The 18,294-nt window shown below is 30.3% G+C and overlaps 1 protein-coding gene across 1 annotated transcript in view; it reads left to right on the top strand.

The window, feature by feature from the left end:
* Window positions 1–16,470, top strand: part of LOC119599707 (dmX-like protein 2) — a 107,238-nt gene extending 90,768 nt beyond the window's left edge. The window contains exon 21 of the mRNA XM_037949601.1: window positions 16,202–16,470. Coding sequence (XP_037805529.1) covers window positions 16,202–16,402 — 201 coding nt within the window. The 3' untranslated portion in view covers window positions 16,403–16,470. The remainder of the gene's footprint in view (window positions 1–16,201) is intronic.
* The last annotated feature ends 1,824 nt before the right edge of the window (window positions 16,471–18,294 follow it).

Raw genomic sequence — 18,294 nt, 5'->3', positions numbered from 1 at the left:
TTTGCGATTCTATAAACTATATGAGCAAAATCAAAAATTTTCAAGAATATAACATTTTTTTTCGAAAAATTTTTTCCTCTTACAAGAACTATATTTAGTGGTTGAATTGGATAATAATTAAATATGAAAACGTTAATTATTTTCAATTGATGCAAAAGTTATAGCGGTTTAAAATAATAAAATTTAAAAAATCGTTAAAAATACGGGTTAAACTATTTTCAAATAAAGTAAGTACTCATTAAGCTGTCTACACACCATAATATTCAGTAAAACGACATGTAAAAATTTTCAAATAAAATTAAAAATATTATAGTGTAGATACAAAATGTAATACAACTTACTGAAAATACGGATGGAAAATTGAAAATCGTATGATTTTTTTAAATTTTTTGAAAAATTTCAAAACGGTTAGATTTTTTCCTTTTATTTGAGTTTTATTTTTATCTAAACAAAGAAAAACATAGAAACAACTTTCAAATAAAAACAGAAACAATATGAAAATTTATGTTTTTTCTTTGAATTTTTTCAAATTGAAGTTTCATTTTATTTCAAATCTGAACAAAATATATTTTCTATTTGATTTTTTTGATAATCATACCAATTTTCATTTTATTTTGTTTTGGCAGTTTGAAGTAAAAATCTAACGACTTCTCTCATAGTGTGTAGGCAGCTTTAGTAAACATTAGAGTGGGTCGGTCTCTATGGACAAAAAAAAGTTGTGTCAGTCCCCCTAGGATTAAAGATATGTTAATAACATTTCCAAAAATATAAAAATTATTTTTTTGCCACGCCTAGAAATACCGCCCTTTTTGTTTTTTATATATTACTCCGCCATTTTAGGTCCGATCGTAACATATCATATATCAATATTTATGACTTGGCTGTAGCTACATTTCACCCTTAGACGATTTTTAAATTAGACGTAACATTCTATGCCCGACTTCTGATATCTCGGATCCTTCTCCAAAATCTGAAATTGTGGCTATACAATAATAAAGAGCTTTTAATTATATGAAATATAGGCTTTTGAAATGCTCACTTTTATGCATAAACAGCTATTTTATAGATATTTAAAAATGTTCATATGTTCATTATCAACCGTTCCACAGTGGGGCAGAATGGAAATTTTTTGGAAATAAATCTGGCATTTCTAAGCGGCTGATCCGATCGGGATAAAATTTGGCGTGAGCATAGCCAAGGAGTATTCGAGTTTAAGTTTTGAAGATGAACCCTGCAGATGCCCCAGGGACGGCGCTGTGGCGGCTCAAAGTAGGGTACCTACGACATGTAAAATTTTTTAACTCTTGCCATTTTTTTTGTTTTTCACCCAAATACAAAGATTTTTATATTTTGTGAAAGCGCTCGACGAGATCTTGAAAAAACATGCTTGGACATACTACTTATCTCTTATAATATCCGAGTTATAGGCATTTAAAAATTTAGTGATACAAAATTTACCATACCTTGGTCCGCCTTTTTTTGAATACCGGGCGTAATTTTGGACCAAATGGACTCAATTTTTTCTTGTTAGTTAGACAACAAAATTTCCAATAATATACAAAAAATTTCAGATCAATATCGTTTACAGATCCAAAAATATAAGTTTTTTAATTTAAAAATTCAAAAAATTTTAGATTTTTGGCGTTTTTATGCCAAAAATGTGTCTTAACTCTTTTATTAATAAAATAAAATTTTTATTAAGAACATATAACAATTTTATAGTTTTCTAAAAGGTATCTTTACGCAGAATGCTTTGGCGTAAAAAACTTGTCCTATTTTTTGAAAATGTTGCCACTGCGTCCTTCCGAATATGACCTATTTTTTATCAAAACTTCAACTTTGGGCGACATGTTCTAAAATCCCAAAGCTGGGATCAGAAAACTAAAAGCAGTTTTGGAAACCTCAATATGTTTTCTATTTACTCCAAAAGTATTTTCCCAGCCCTGAAAGAAATGTGGACCCTATGGGCAAAAAAGTAAAAAATCCCATTTTTGGGATTTTCATTCCTATTTTTGGGAATTGCGGGATGCCCTTTGACCTTTTCAATTTTTTTTTGCATATTCTTATTTGAAATGACAAATTTAACAAGCGTTGAAAATTTCATTGAGTTTTGTTCATAAATAAAGATTTTGTCATATATTACATATTTGTTTAATTTCTAAAACTATGATTTATATCAAAATTTTAATAGGATCGCAGATAGCTACAACAATTTAGTCCATATTTATCCCTTAATATCATTTTTTAGTTAGATATGGAAATTCTCGACCCTTTACAAAAAATTTCAAGCCAATATCTCAATTACATTCAAAAATATGTTCATTTAAACCTGTGTCCTTTAATTTCATCTTTTTCATATTTTAGTATTAAGTATGACAGAACATACATTTGGTGTTGAATAAAATATTTGGACAATTTTTAAAAATTATTTAGTTAATTATTTTATTATAATATTGTATATAAAATAAAAAAAATTATAATTTTATTATGAGCCACGCACAACAACACCTAAATCACCCCACACAAATTACCTTTCCCGCCCACCGAAATATAAAACACAATTTAATACAATATCATCAGTTAGTATAATAGCTTTTTTTATTTGAACTGTTTATCTTAAACATAATACAATTAATTCTTACAACCTACTTATATAGTTAATTCCTAACACTACTTATTTTCTATAAAATAATCTGTCATATCGGTATACATATCCAGAAGGTAATATAAGTCCTTTAAATCTTCCTTGTTTTGAGATGATAGAGTTTCATTACAAATCCATCTTTTTCGCATAGTTGAAAGAACAGGATCAGAAGATAGAAGTAAACTATTAAAAATATCTTCATTCTGTGATTGCCTGGAGCATTTTCTTGAGCTGAATAGTTGAACATGCTTAAAATCTCGATTCCTCGCTTCCTGGGCTTCTTCTGTTAACTCTCCAAGTGGAAGAATATTCGATTCAATTATTATTTGACCATGACACAATACTTTGTGTACTGTTGGTGTTAGTTCCCTCCATGGATACAGAGATACAAGTAATTTAGAAATTTCAGATGTGTATTCCCCAAATCGATTTTCATTAATTTTATGTTTACTATTCAGTGCCATTAAAATAGTTTTAACTCTTCGAAGCAACTCCTTGTCGATTCCAGTTATTTTTGAAGTAATTTCAAAATCACGAAAAAACCTTCTCGGCGTATTACCGTCATTTGTACTACCGCAACTTGAAAGTGGTTTGTCGATGTTTAATCCCATCTGAACTTTAAATTCTTCTTGGATTCTGCTTTTTTCCGCAGCTCTCAGTTCTTTCAATTCTTCATTATTTTTTGTTGATTTAGTAGGATAGTTTGTTTTTTTTTCCTGGATCGCCTTGTATGATGGTAATATATTGTGTCCTTTTTCATGCAGAGCTTTCCTTAATATTTGGTACTTATTTCGACTGAGACCCAGTTCCAACATAAGCGCTATTGCTTCCTCTTCAGTAAAATTTGATTATGATATTGGAGTTGGTATACTTTCCACAATTCGCTTAAGTCGTTTTGGTGATGCATTAGGAAGAATAGTTGCAATATGTACGACATCCATATGTTGGTTTTCCTTTTTCAGCATTTCGTTAAATGTATCAGCAATTTCCTCATTTGAGATTGAAAAAAGTTTTTGTGTGACCCTCTTTTTTTTACCTTGAACATAAGTCTTCGTATGACTTGCAAGGCGCTCCTATTGATGTGTTGTAAGTTGAGATTTCCGTAGTAGTTTCCATCCAACTGCAAAATTTTAATCGAAATTTCTTTTGATTTCCATCCACAGACTTACTTTTTACATCAAAAAGTTTTAAAAAGTTTTCAATTTTTGATATGCCTGTTTTGTCTACTTTTCTACTATATGTAGTTTTTATATAATTTGAAATGTCTTCAATTCTTTCTGGCCCTTTTGAAGATATACTCCATAAAACGGAACACAACTCTTCGTACTTTAATGTAATCTTCATTGTAGATTTATTAAATATGGTACTTAAAATCTGAGAAGTTTACTTATATACCAATTCTTGTCATTTCCGATACAGGTATTCCAAAGTAAAAAATTACTAATTGTCTACCTATTAACATTTAGGACTATATTACTATAACCTGTAATTCAGTCATTGATATTTCTTATTAGTGAATGAATCGAAATTATCATTACCTGTATATTTTTACCTACATGATCATAAACGAAACAGAACGAAATGATCTGTCGAAAAAATTTAGGTAAAAAATAGTTATAAATTTTTGAAAATTTAAGCATAATAGGACCTTTCAATTATAAGGATAAGCAAACAAATAGAAAATAGGTAAATATAAGATTTAAATATGTTCTGTCATACTTAATACTAAAATATGAAAAAGATGAAATTAAAGGACACAGGTTTAAATGAACATATTTTTGAATGTAATTGAGATATTGGCTTGAAATTTTTTGTAAAGGGTCGAGAATTTCCATATCTAACTAAAAAATGATATTAAGGGATAAATATGGACTAAATTGTTGTAGCTATCTGCGATCCTATTAAAATTTTGATATAAATCATAGTTTTAGAAATTAAACAAATATGTAATATATGACAAAATCTTTATTTATGAACAAAACTCAATGAAATTTTCAACGCTTGTTAAATTTGTCATTTCAAATAAGAATATGCAAAAAAAAAAATTGAAAAGGTCAAAGGGCATCCCGCAATTCCCAAAAATAGGAATGAAAATCCCAAAAATGGGATTTTTTACTTTTTTGCCCATAGGGTCCACATTTCTTTCAGGGCTGGGAAAATACTTTTGGAGTAAATAGAAAATATATTGAGGTTTCCAAAACTGCTTTCAGTTTTCTGATCCCAGCTTTGGGATTTTAGAACATGTCGCCCAAAGTTGAAGTTTTGATAAAAAATAGGTCATATTCGGAAGGACGCAGTGGCAACATTTTCAAAAAATAGGACAAGTTTTTTACGCCAAAGCATTCTGCGTAAAGATACCTTTTAGAAAACTATGAAATTGTTATATGTTCTTAATAAAAATTTTATTTTATTAATAAAAGAGTTAAGACACATTTTTGGCAAAAAAACGCCAAAAATCTAAAATTTTTTGAATTTTTAAATTAAAAAACGTATATTTTTGGATCTGTAAACGATATTGATCTGAAATTTTTTGTATATTATTGGAAATTTTGTTGTCTAACTAACAAGAAAAAATTGAGTCCATTTGGTCCAAAATTACGCCCGGTATTCAAAAAAAGGCGGACCAAGGTATGGTAAATTTTGTATCACTAAATTTTTAAATGCCTATAACTCGGATATTATAAGAGATAAGTAGTATGTCGTATGTATTTCAAGATCTCGTCGAGCGCTTTCACAAAATATAAAGATCTTTGTATTTGGGTGAAAAACAAAAAAATGGCACGAGTTAAAAAATTTTACATGTCGTAGGTACCCTACTTTAAGCCGCCACAGCGCCGTCCCTGGGGCATCTGCAGGGTTCATCTTCAAAACTTAAACTCGAATACTCCTTGGCTACGCTCACGCCAAATTTTATCCCGATCGGATCAGCCGTTTAGAAATGCCAGATTTATTTCCAAAAAATTTCCATTCTGCCCCACTGTGCGTTCTCACAACAAATAATTAATTTGCCAGAAAAAAACCGTCGAAAACTTTTTTTTTTGAAAATGAATTATAAAACTTATTTTTTCAGTTACAAACCCTTCCAGATCCTACTTCCTATCAAAAAAGAGGAAAGTTTATTATATCCTACAGCACTATTGTAGTTTAGCTTTGTCCATCCGACTTGTAATCAAACTACAAGTCGAAATTTTCCAGATAATTCGATGCAAATAGGCTGATATATTTCATTTTACCCAAGGACGAAGTTGTTTAAAAATGGATTAAATCGAAAATGTTTGAAAATGGATTATTCCCTTAGCCCTCATACAACCGTACTCCCCGAATAGGGCTTTGGAGCTCTTAATAATGGCTTCAAGGTCGTTAATTCCCTCTTAAACAGTACAATTAGGATGAAAATCTGCATATTTATCTCTTATAAGAACATAAAACCCTCCACCAAATGTTTATAGGATCGGTCCATAATTGATCCTAGCTCCCATATATAGTCTCTTTCAGAAAATCAGTTTTTCATCAATAAATTGCTCAAATAGTATATCGTCACCTAAAACGCAAACGGCCATATCTAACATTTTTAAAATTTTACAGGAGAAGCAAAAAACTATTGAAATTGAAAAGTTTGTTTCTATGAACGCGATTTATTTCTAGTGAATAAACAAATTGTTTAATAGTGAAACCTATTAGTTATTATGATAGTTGACAATGGCGTATATAAAAATGGTTAAATTAGACTTTTTACATTTAATATTTAAATGTTTTTGTAGATAGGGCCTTTTGTTTTTTGTCAATGAAATCGCTAATTTTGGTCGGAGGAGTCCAATTTTTTGTGTGGACATACAGTTAATCTCAAAAATAAGTATACAGAAATACTGACAATTGGTTTTATTTAAAAAAGGATATTATTTTTTCAAAAATCAAAAAAGTAACACATTTATTTATTAAAAACAATTATGATAATTATTATTCACTACTTTTTTCCAGGTTATTTTGGTTACTTGAGTTCTCATTTAAGGTGTAGTTAAATAGGTGCAAAATTTACGTCACAAAAGTAAGTATAAAGATAATTTCAATATGTATTTGGCTTAATGATATTTACAAAATTCATGAAAATTTTACCTGTTTGAATGTAATTATTTTATAATAAAATATTCTGTACACTATAACATGGAAAAAATGTACTTTTTGTTCCGAAAAATTTAAATTTTTGGTAATTGATCTGAATATTATTTATAGGAGCATTTTTTCCTATTTAAGAACATCTGACTATTTAAACCCCGGAGTTTTGGATCGGGTATTCAATAATATCCCTCGTTTGTTCATTATGATGCATTGGAAGACGATATTTTAACTTTTAATTTAATTGTTTCTGTACAATAATTGCAATCCATTGCGGAACATTGTCCTTTTTAAACATAGTATAGCGTTCATATTCGATATTTAACGACGATTTCCTAAAATTTATATCTTAAATTGCGATATTAATAATATTTGTACTAGTATCCATTAATTAAAACAAGTTTTTTGGTTCCAATCATCCATTACACACTTCTAAATACTACCAATAATCTTCAAAAGGTGACCATGTCAATAACTTACACTACATATCGGTTCTGAAATTGATTATTGTCTAAAATAGTAAGATTTTTATATTAAATCAGGCTCAATTGGTGGTATGAATACGAATTGAACAATTTTGAACACAGATACATCTTAATTTGTTGCTAGAACAAATAAAATGTCCGATCCATAAAACATGGTTATTGTATCAAGTATATCAAGATATGATTGGTAGCATTATTGTATGCTTTGGAAATCGGAGTATTTGGAAAACCTGTTTAAATTAAAGGAAATATATAGAATTATCCAAATTTTAAAGTTTATGTTGTAAGTCTTAAGAAATCGGAGTTAAATTTCGGTTTTTTAAGAACGTACTCTGTTCAAAATGGCCAAATCCATGCATATAACATTAAATTCGAAATAACAACTCTTTTCAAAAGTTAAAAATTCTATTTCCAATGCATCATTTGAAGGGTTCAATGACCACCAGATCCAAAATCCGGGGTCTAAAGTGGAAAAAAAATCGTAGAAGTGGGAAAAAAACTGTCCTACTAATTAATTCCGGAGCCAATCGGCCCAAATTTCAAGATTTCGGAACTAAAAGTAGATTTTTGCCAAGTTATTGTGTAAAAAATATTTTATTAAAAATTTTTTAAAATGTGTAAAAAATATTTTATTTATTAATACAAGTAAAATTTCCATAAATTTTGTTAATATAAATGAACCAAATATATACTGAAATGATCTGTATACTTACTTTTGTGACGTAAATTTTGCACCTTTTTAACTTCATCTTGAATGAGAACTCAAAGAACCAAAATATGAAGAAAAAAAGTAGTGAATAATAATTATCATAATTGTTTTTAATAAATAAATGTGTTGCTTTTTTTTTTTGAAAAAATAATATCTTTTTTTAAATAATACCAATCGTCAGTATTTCTGTATACTTATTTTTGTGATTAACTGTATGTTTTGATACATTATAATCAACAATAAAATCGATTTTTAATTTTTGGTTAGTTAGGGCCGTTTTCGTTTCGGGTCGGCCATTCCCGATTATTCGTTTTTTATTAGTTTTTATTATGTAAAGAACTTCTTTAGAAATATGTAACTATTTAAAAGAATCATAAAATAAATTTATCACATTTTATAAAAATTAGTATAAACATTTTTAAAAATTGTTAAAAAAAGAAACATGCAAGTAGTTGTATGGAAAAAAATGTTTTTCATACGTTTTTGTAAAACTTAGCATAACACTTTAATTTTTCATCGATTTTTATAAAATAAAATGTTTAATTTTTGTTATTAATTAATAGAATTAAATCCTGAATAAAATGATCTTTCTTTTGTTAAGATAGGGGTAGGATGCAATTTTTGTATTGTAAATTAATTTGAAAAAAATTGTTTTCGACCATATCCCTAGCAAATTTGTTGTTTGTAGTTTGAACTATACAGGTATATTTAAATACCTGTAAAATAGCTCTTTATGCATAAAAGTGAGCATTTTAAAAGCCTATATTTTATGTAATTAAATGTACTCTATTCCAGTATAGCCACAATTTTATATTTTGGGGAAGGATCCGAGATATCAGAAGTCGCGCAAAGAATATGACGTCGAAATAAAAAATTTTCTAAGAGTGAAATATAGCTAAAGTCAAGCCATAAATATTGATATATGATATGTTACGATCGGACTTAAAATGGCGCGTAATGTATAAAAAACAAAAAGGGCGGTATTTCTAGGCGTGGCAAAAAAATATTTTTTATATTTTTGGAAATGTTATTAACATATCTTTAGTCGTAGGGGGTGACTGACTCAACTTTTTTTCGACCCACCCTAGTAAACATTTATAAGGACTATCAGCGCATGTTAAAGTTGTGATCGCAAATTTAATATTTCAGAAAATACACTGATAATTAAAAAATTATTTTAATTTTTTTTTTTTTGCAATTTCTATCCAAATTCGAAATTTTGCAAAAAAAAAAAAATTTTAAAAATTGTCCTAAAATTAGAGATGATTTTCAATGCATTGCAAAATGAACTAAGTTAACTCTTTCACTTATACGGGACACCGGTGTCCTAAGAATTTTTGTACATTTTTCTCGATTTAGAGCGCAATTTTGAGTTATGGTTATTTCCAAAGACAAATACGGTATTTTTTAGAATTTGATATCACTACATGCTAAAAAGGATAATATCCTGCGATATCCTTCAAAAACACTTTTTTCCATTTTTCATCAAAAATGATCGATATACGTCAAAATAAAGTGTGTGGTGAAGTCATATCGATAAAATGTCCAGCGGTTTGGTTTTGAGCGTGTAAGGGTTAATATCTCTGTCGGTTTGAAAAATATATGATAGTTGGTGCATACACATGCGTAGTGTATTAATACACAATGGCTGGTGTTGTTAATGTCGAGGATGCTAAGACTGATAAGGATCGAGAAGTGTGGGGAGCAGAAGATGAAAAAGCGTCCGCTACAATAACGCTTTGTGTAAAACCAACTGAACTTAATAAAGAATTGCTTGACATCACGAGATGCCTGGGTACGTTTGGAGGAGACTTACAAGCCAAGAGGTCCACTTCAGAAGGTGTCTCTATACAAAAAGTTCATGAACCTTACAATGGCTGGTGGAGGAAATGTAGGTAAGCATATTAATAATTTTACGGAGTTAGCAGAAAAGCTGGCGGAGACAGGAATTGTCATCCAAGATGAACTCCTGATTATAATGCTGCTTTCCAGTTTACCAGATGAATATGAGAATTTTGTTATAGCAATTGAGACAGAAAATTCTAGAAGAGGGAGATAGACATAAACAGAAAATTGATCGCGAAAAAGCAACAACAAGTGCACAGCAAATTTTTTCTATAAAATCTTCTCAGAGAGAGAATAAAGCGAAGAAAAACAAGTAAGAAAGTATAGTCGGGCGTGACCGACCATATGATACCCTACACCAGTTATGAATATTAAATGAGATTTGTTTTTCATAATAAAGCATTTATCTTCTATTACCTTGTTCCGATACATTTAAGCAATTTATGGATGAAAAACTAATTTTCTGAAAGAGGCTTTATATGGGAGATAGGAGCAAATCTGAACCGATCCCGATAAAATTTTGTAAATATATTTATATTTACATAATATTTTATTGTGCTTAATTTCATCGCGATATTTGTGTTTATAAGTTAATTTTGGTATGTTTAACATAATTATGAGCTCAGAAGCCCTTTTCTGGGGGTTCTGTTGTATGGGCGCTAGGTGAAATAATGGACCGATTTTAACCATTTTCAATAGACTTCGTCCTTGGGCCGAAAAAAGTGTGTGTGCCAAATTTCATCCAATTATCTTGAAAATTGCGACCTGTACCTTGCGCACAAGGTCTACTCAGAAAACGATTCTAAGCCGATTGCTATACTTTAAGGTGGGTATATTTTTGTATGTTACAAACATCATCACAAACCCAATATACCCTCCCCACTAAAGTGGTGTAGGGTATAATAACAGACAGAACAAAATGAAGGGCAAATGCTTTAATTGCAGCGAATTGAGTCACTATGCCAATAAATGTGGAAAATCAGCTGATAAGCATATTATGGACAAAGGCAAAGGTGACGTAGAGACGGTGATCACACATGTGCTATAAGCGGGAAATGTTTTCGAATTTTGTCGAGCACACGGAGGAAATTAGATTCGAAGCTGATAAGCATATTATGACCAAAGGCAAAGGTGACGTAGAGACGGTGAATAATGGTAAGAAGATTAAATTCCAAGATGTTTTGTATTCTCCAGAATTGAATATGAATTTCATTTCTGTTGGCCGAGTTGTGGCTAATGACTTGATTGTGGTTTTCGATTCGAGGTCTGCTGTTGTGAAAAGTTTCGTTTCATGATTTATAAACAGCATGTTGAGAAACAAACTGGACGTAAAATCAAAATATTACGAAGCGACAATGGCCGTGAGTACGTTAACAAGGAATTTCACAACTTTTTAGAAAGTGAGGGTATAGCCAGGCAATTAACTGTCCCTCACACACCACAGCAAAATTGTGTTGCGGAACGAGCCAATCGAACGTTGGTTCGACAGTTGAATAAGCTATGAGTAGCGTTAATCGAAAAAAATGGTGTGAGGCAATGCAGACGGAAATGTCGTCCTTGGAGAGGAATGAAACCTGGTCGTTGGTTGATCTACCCAGTGGAGCACGTATCCTCGAAGGGTGTTTGCCCTTCAAAAGGACGAGATTGGATGCATAGAACTTTTTAAGGCACGTCTTGTAACTAAAAGCTGTAGTCAGAGATTTGGCATTGATTACGAGGACACATTCTCCCTGTTGCGAGATATTCAAGCATACGCTTGATTATAACACTAGCTGTTGAATGGAAGATGCATTTGCACCAAATTGACATAAGTTCGGCTTATTTGAATAGTGATATACATCATGACCTTTCGCCAACCAAAAGTTTTGTTGACCCTAATTATCCTGACAAGGTTTTAATGCTGCATAAGGCGATATACAGACTGAAACAGTCCGGAAAGGAGTGTTACGAAAAAATGGACTTTGTTCTCAGGAAGATTGGTTTTAAACAGTGCGTTAACGAACAGTGTTTTTATAAGGCCACGATGGAAAATGAATTGGTGTTGGTAACTGTTTACGTCGATGATCGTATAATTGGATGTAAGAATAAAAACCAAGTCTTAGCTGTAAAGCATTTATTGGCGAATGAACTCCCTGTAACTGATGAGGGTATTTTACATCATTATCTCGGAATTGAAATCGAGCATGTCAATGAAACTGGCACAATTTCTATCGCAATACATAAAGGATTTACTCCAGAAGTATGGGATGGAAAATTGTAAGGCCATTGCAACCCCGCTCGAAACTAATCATCAGGTAAATTGTACTGGACAAAACTGCAAAGAAATACCTCAACGTGATTACCAATCCATAATTGGAACCCTAATGTATCTTTCCATAAAAACGAGACCTGATATTCTTCATTTTGTGGCCAAACTGGCACAGGAAAATTCAAACCCTCATGAGGAACATATACAAGCTGTGAAATGAATACTACGTTACCTTAAAGGCAGGGTTAATATGAAACTTGAATACACGACTGGTGAAACATCTATTGAAGGTTTTGTGGACGCAGATTGGTGTGGCGATAACCTTGATTGGAAATCATTTTGGAAGAAATCTGATATACAGTTAATCACAAAAATAAGTATACAGAAATACTGACGATTGGTTTTATTTAAAAAAAGATATTATTTTTTCAAAAAACAAAAAAGTAACACATTTATTAATTAAAAACAATTATGATAATTATTATTCACTACTTTTTTTCTTCATATTTTGGTTCTTTGAGTTCTCATTTAAGCTGAAGTTAAAAAGGTGCAAAATTTACGTCACAAAAGTAAGTATACAGATAATTTCAGTATATATTTGGTTTAATGATATTATCAAAATTTATGAAAATTTTACTTGTATTAATATAAAATAAAATATTTTTTACACAATAACTTGGAAAAAATCTACTTTTAGTTCCGAAATCTTGAAATTTGGGCCGATTGGCTCCGGAATTAATTAGTAGAATAGTTTTTTTTCTCATTTCTACGATTTTTACTACTTTAGACCCCGGATTTTGGATTTTGTGGTCATTGAACCCTCCAAATGATGCATTGGAAATAGAATTTTTAACTTTTGAAAAGAGTTGTTATTTCGAAATTAATGTTATATGCATGGATTTAGCCATTTTGAACACAGTACGTTCTTAAAAAACCGAAATTTAACTCCGATTTCTTAAGAATTACAACATAAACTTTAAAATTTGGATAGTTCTATATATTTCCTTTAATTTAAACAGGTTTTCCAAATACTCCGATTTCCAAAGCATACAATAATGCTACCAATTATATCCTGATATACTCGATACATTAACCATGTTTTATGGATCGGACATATTATTTGTTCTAGCAACAAATTAAGATGTACCCGTTTTCAAAATTTTTCAATTCGTATTCATACCACCACTTGAGCCTGATTTAATATAAAAATCTTACTATTTTGGACAATAATTAATTTCAGAACCGATATGTAGTGTAAGTTATTGACATGGTCACCATTTGACGATTATTGGTAGTATTTAGGAGTGTGTAATGGATGATTGGAACCAAAAAACTTGTTTTAATTAATGGATACTAGTAAAAATATTATTAATATCGCATTTTAAGATATAAATTTTAGGAAATCGCCATTAAATATCGAATATGAACGCTATACTATGTTAAAAACGGCAATGTTCCGCAATGGATTGCAATTATTGTAAACAAACAATTAATTTAAAAGTTAAAATATCGTCTTCCAATGCATCATAATGAACAAACGAGGGATATTATTGAATATCCGATCCAAAACTCCGGGGGTTTAAATAGTCAGATGTTCTTAAATAGGAAAAAATGCTCCTATAAATAATATTCAGATCAATACCCAAAAATTTAAATTTTTCGGAACAAAAAGTAAATTTTTTCCATGTTATAGTGTACAGAATATTTTATTATAAAATAATTACATTCAAACAGGTAAAATTTTCATGAATTTTGTAAATATCATTAAGCCAAATACATATTGAAATTATCTGTATACTTACTTTTGTGACGTAAATTTTGCACCTATTTAACTACACCTTAAATGAGAACTCAAGTAACCAAAATAACCTGGAAATTTCTATATTACCAATGCGAATATCTTTAACTTATTTTACTTTGTTCTCTTTTGTCTTATCCTTTTTATTCATTCTATTAATGTACTTGCTTAAGATAACACGCATTATTTTAAACATTGCTATTAATTTACTTTTGAAATAAAATAAATACTTCTGTTATATTAAAATAAACATTTTCTTTTTTGCTCTCCTGAAACTAGACTTTATTTAGATAGTACTTTTAAAATATAAGTTATGGTATAAAAACAAACAAGTAAGAGTGTTATATTCGACTATGCCGAATGTTATATACGCACCATCAAACCGTATGCCGTAAATGGAATGCTCCCCTATAAACATTACGTTGATATTTGAAATAGGACTTAAGTCAATTATGGACACATCCCTTTCGGATTAACAAAATATTCATTTTTAAAAACAAAATATTTTTGTCCAACTTTTAAACCATGAACATATTTATGTGGGCGGTTAATCGGGGTCAATTATAAAATTCGGTAGAGATTTTGGCTTGTAAGAAACTTACTTCTATATTTCGAATTTCATGACTATACTTGCATTTTTAAAACAGTAATGTGCGTTAAAGTCAGGGGGCCTTATATGGGGGTGGGGTTAATTATAGACAGATTCTCAAAAAATTCGATAGAGAGATTTATGCTCGTAAGAAACTTACTCTCAAACCTCGTTTTATGCGATAAATTCGGACCGATCCTCATAAAATTATTAGAGAGAATTTGGCTTACATGAAACTTATTTATGTCGAATTTCATCGCAATACTCGCATTTTTAAAACAGTTATGACTGTTAATGCTGTTTTTCGGGGTGCCACTTGTATGGGTTCTATGGTAAAACGTGGACCGATTTCAATACCAAACAAACCTTACCTATATGAAACATTTGTTGGCAGAAACTATGATTTCACATAGCACCGAAGTAAAGGTGGTATTAGACGGCATGTATTTTACATATGTACTGTCAAAATTTCCATCTGTAAAATGTACATATCGTCTGATACATATGAAACATTGCATATGTAAAATACATAGGGTAATACATATGTAATTTTTTCGATTAGAGCGTGCTCTATTTTCGTATGACAAACATAAGCAAAACAGCTGTTTTGCTATGAAATAAAATTTTATGAAAACAATTAATTAAAGAAAATGAATAAAGAACATGAAAAAGTAAGTATTTTTTAATTTTAATAAACTAATTTATAATTTTATCAATTTTTACATATTAAAAAGCTTTGATTACATTTATAGGTTATGTCATACGGAAAAACACAGGCAGGTGTGATAGCAAAAATTATGAATCGTATGTAAAATAAAAATTTTGACATACATTCGGAATTACATATGGATAAAAAAAAGTGACAGTACATATGTAAAATACATGTCGTCTAATACCACCTTAAGCCGAAATCTGTCTACTGAATTTTATTATTGACCCCAATTGACCGCCCATATACATATATTCATGGTTTAAAATTTGGAAAAAAATAATTTGTTTTTAAAAATTAATTTTTGTTAATCCGAAAGGGATGTGTCCATAATTGACATAAGCCCTGTTTCAAATCTCAACCTAATGTTTATAGGGGAGCATTCCATTTACGGTATACGGTTTGATGGTGGTTATATAAGATTCGGCATAGTCGAATATATCACTCTTAATTGTTTTAAAACTACATTCATAATTACGACTAGGGTCTCTATTACGTAGAAAAAATATTTGAAGTTGTTCAAGAAGAAGGGATAGTAGATATTCTATTTAATGCGTTTTAAATACATACCTAAATTCTAATAAATTTATCATAAGTGAAGGTATGAAAAATTGCACCCAACTCACTCATATAACTCCACTATAGGAATTGTAATATTTCACTATAATTTGGTATTTTCTTAGGATTTAAAGGAAACGTGCATTTCATACAATAAATATTAAAAATAACATTAATTTTATTAGATTTTTGTATTTAATATTTTTTAAAATTAGAAATATTAAGTTCATTTTAACATCTTACAATTACAAGTAATTGTAATTGGTTATTGCTTAATTTTACATTGCAAGTAATTGTAATTGAACATGTAAGGCCAATATATCAATTATTACTTTTAGTCCCACAATGTAACAAATGTAATAGTTGTATTACATTTGTTACACTATTGTACGTTCATAAATTTATTAAACAACCAAGAAATTTAATTAAACTAAAGTTTACATGAATTTAAAATTTTATTAAAACTCCATAATTTGATGCTATTTTTTGTACATTTTTTTCAGATTTGGAGCCTTAACCAATATTCTTTGATTTCAACGTTCACTGGGGAGCACGCTAAAAATAGCTTCTTCAAACATATTGGTCAGGGTGTAAGTCAAATTTATATAGATGCTTACGGCCGTTTATTTTCTTGTGGTTCTGATGGTTGCATGAAAGTTCGGCAATTATTTGAGAAGGACACAATTGTTCAGTCTATGTATTAATACACAACCAAATATATACTATTACATAAAATCGTTAAATAAAATATATAAAATAATGTTAAAATATATACATATAACAATATTTTACTTTTATTTTGCTCTAAGAATATTATATAAAAAAATATTGCTGTCGAAAAGTTATTATCGATCTGCATACAAATTAGATTACTACGAATAAATTTCATAGTATTTTTTCAGCTTAATAACTGCAATAATATCAACAATATTTGAAAAAACCAAAACTCAAAAAAAAATAAGTTACACTTTGCTGCCCTGATTCCGAATGTGGCATGAAGTTTTTGTTAAATTTTAGTTTAAGATATTTAGAGGAAGGAAGAAAATATAAAAAATCGGGCATTTATTACAAGACTGGTATAATCCAAAACTCGGGGTTTTTGAACTGACGACTACAAAACTTGTGCCATACTAAAGTCTATCATATACATTTAACAAATTTCAAATATGTCTATTATTTTCGGTGTGAGATTCTTATTATTTCTCGTTTTTCGGGGCTTCTTTTGAGACACAATTACCTTCGAGTTTGATTTCGCCAGCTTGTTCGTCTTCGGAATATTAGGCTTGTCGCTGTTACCCTCACTTGCAGGGTTCTGACTTGAAATTCTTTTGAGTGAGGTATGGCTAGGCTTCAGCTTTATATTAGAAGACGGTTAGCTCTTTCACCTCCTTTACCATTTACTCCATTTCATACTTTTTGGCTAGGAGAAGACATATTGTCCATCACCACCCCGTATCCGCCAACCGGGCAAGGTAGGAAAAACTGGAAAAACCCCCTTTTTAACAGATCAGTTTGTTGAGTTTTTTTATATGTTGGATAGGGTCAATTTGTTATCATTAAAACCTTAATAACTTTTGTTTAATATTACATATCGTATTAACATAACCATAAGGGCACTTAATATATTAGTTTTTTAGCAATTTTTTTGTAACTTTAATTTCTAAAATATTTTTAATAAAAAAGGATAAAGTTAACAGTTTTTCAGTTTTTGCTAAAATTTTGTTACTGTGATTTTATAACAATCAGCGTATAAAATGTATCCTGACGTACACCGACTTATCGGAAGAAGTACGTGATATTTGGACTCGGAAAGGACAGAGTTTTTACCGAGTCGTATATCAAATTAAAGGCCATACTGTTTATAATATTTTATATTCTGCGCAATAAATCAGCAACTAGTACTGAAACCGAAAAAATAGAGCTAATGTCCCTAAAAACGTACTACTCCTGAGAGCGAAGTTAGTTGTATTATTATTTATGGTGAAATGATTGTACTTTGGAATCTCATTTCATTTAAATATGTTTGCTATGGTATACCGTTAATTTTAGACCCACAACAATGTTTGTATGTCTATTTTTTCCTCATACTGTATCCCAAGCAGGTAAAACCAAACAAGTTTAAAAATGTATTGGACAGACTTAAGATACCCCAAATCGAGGCTGTTTGCGTGAACTGGGATGGAAAACTACTACCAGGTATCCTCAAAACAGAGCAGAAAGGGTCTTGTATCACATGGGACTAAAGAACAACTCCTGGACATTCCTGAAAATTGCAGTAGCTCAGGGGAGGAACAAGCCCGAGCAGTGTACGAATATCTAGAGTAATAGGGTGCTTCGATACAAAGCCTCAAATACTGGTAGACTCAATGAAGCTTGCAATCTCCTGGAGCAGATGTTAGATCGAGAGCTTGTCTACACCACGTTTTAGAAGTCTTGTTGGAAGGGGTTTTTGGCTACAAGTTTGGAAGCTCATCGGGACCTCAACCAGATATATTCAAGAGGTTTCAAAAATAATGGTCGGCGATTAAAGTCTCCAGGTCCAGTACATCATGCTCGGTGGATGGCAAAAGCTATATACTGTCTAAAAATACAGCTC

Source organism: Lucilia sericata, unplaced genomic scaffold, assembly GCF_015586225.1.
Source record: "Lucilia sericata isolate MDLA Ls3-8-SP2 unplaced genomic scaffold, ASM1558622v1 Contig000085F_arrow, whole genome shotgun sequence".
Classification (NCBI taxonomy): Eukaryota; Metazoa; Arthropoda; class Insecta; order Diptera; family Calliphoridae; genus Lucilia; species Lucilia sericata.
This window is presented reverse-complemented; position numbering and strand designations above follow the sequence as displayed.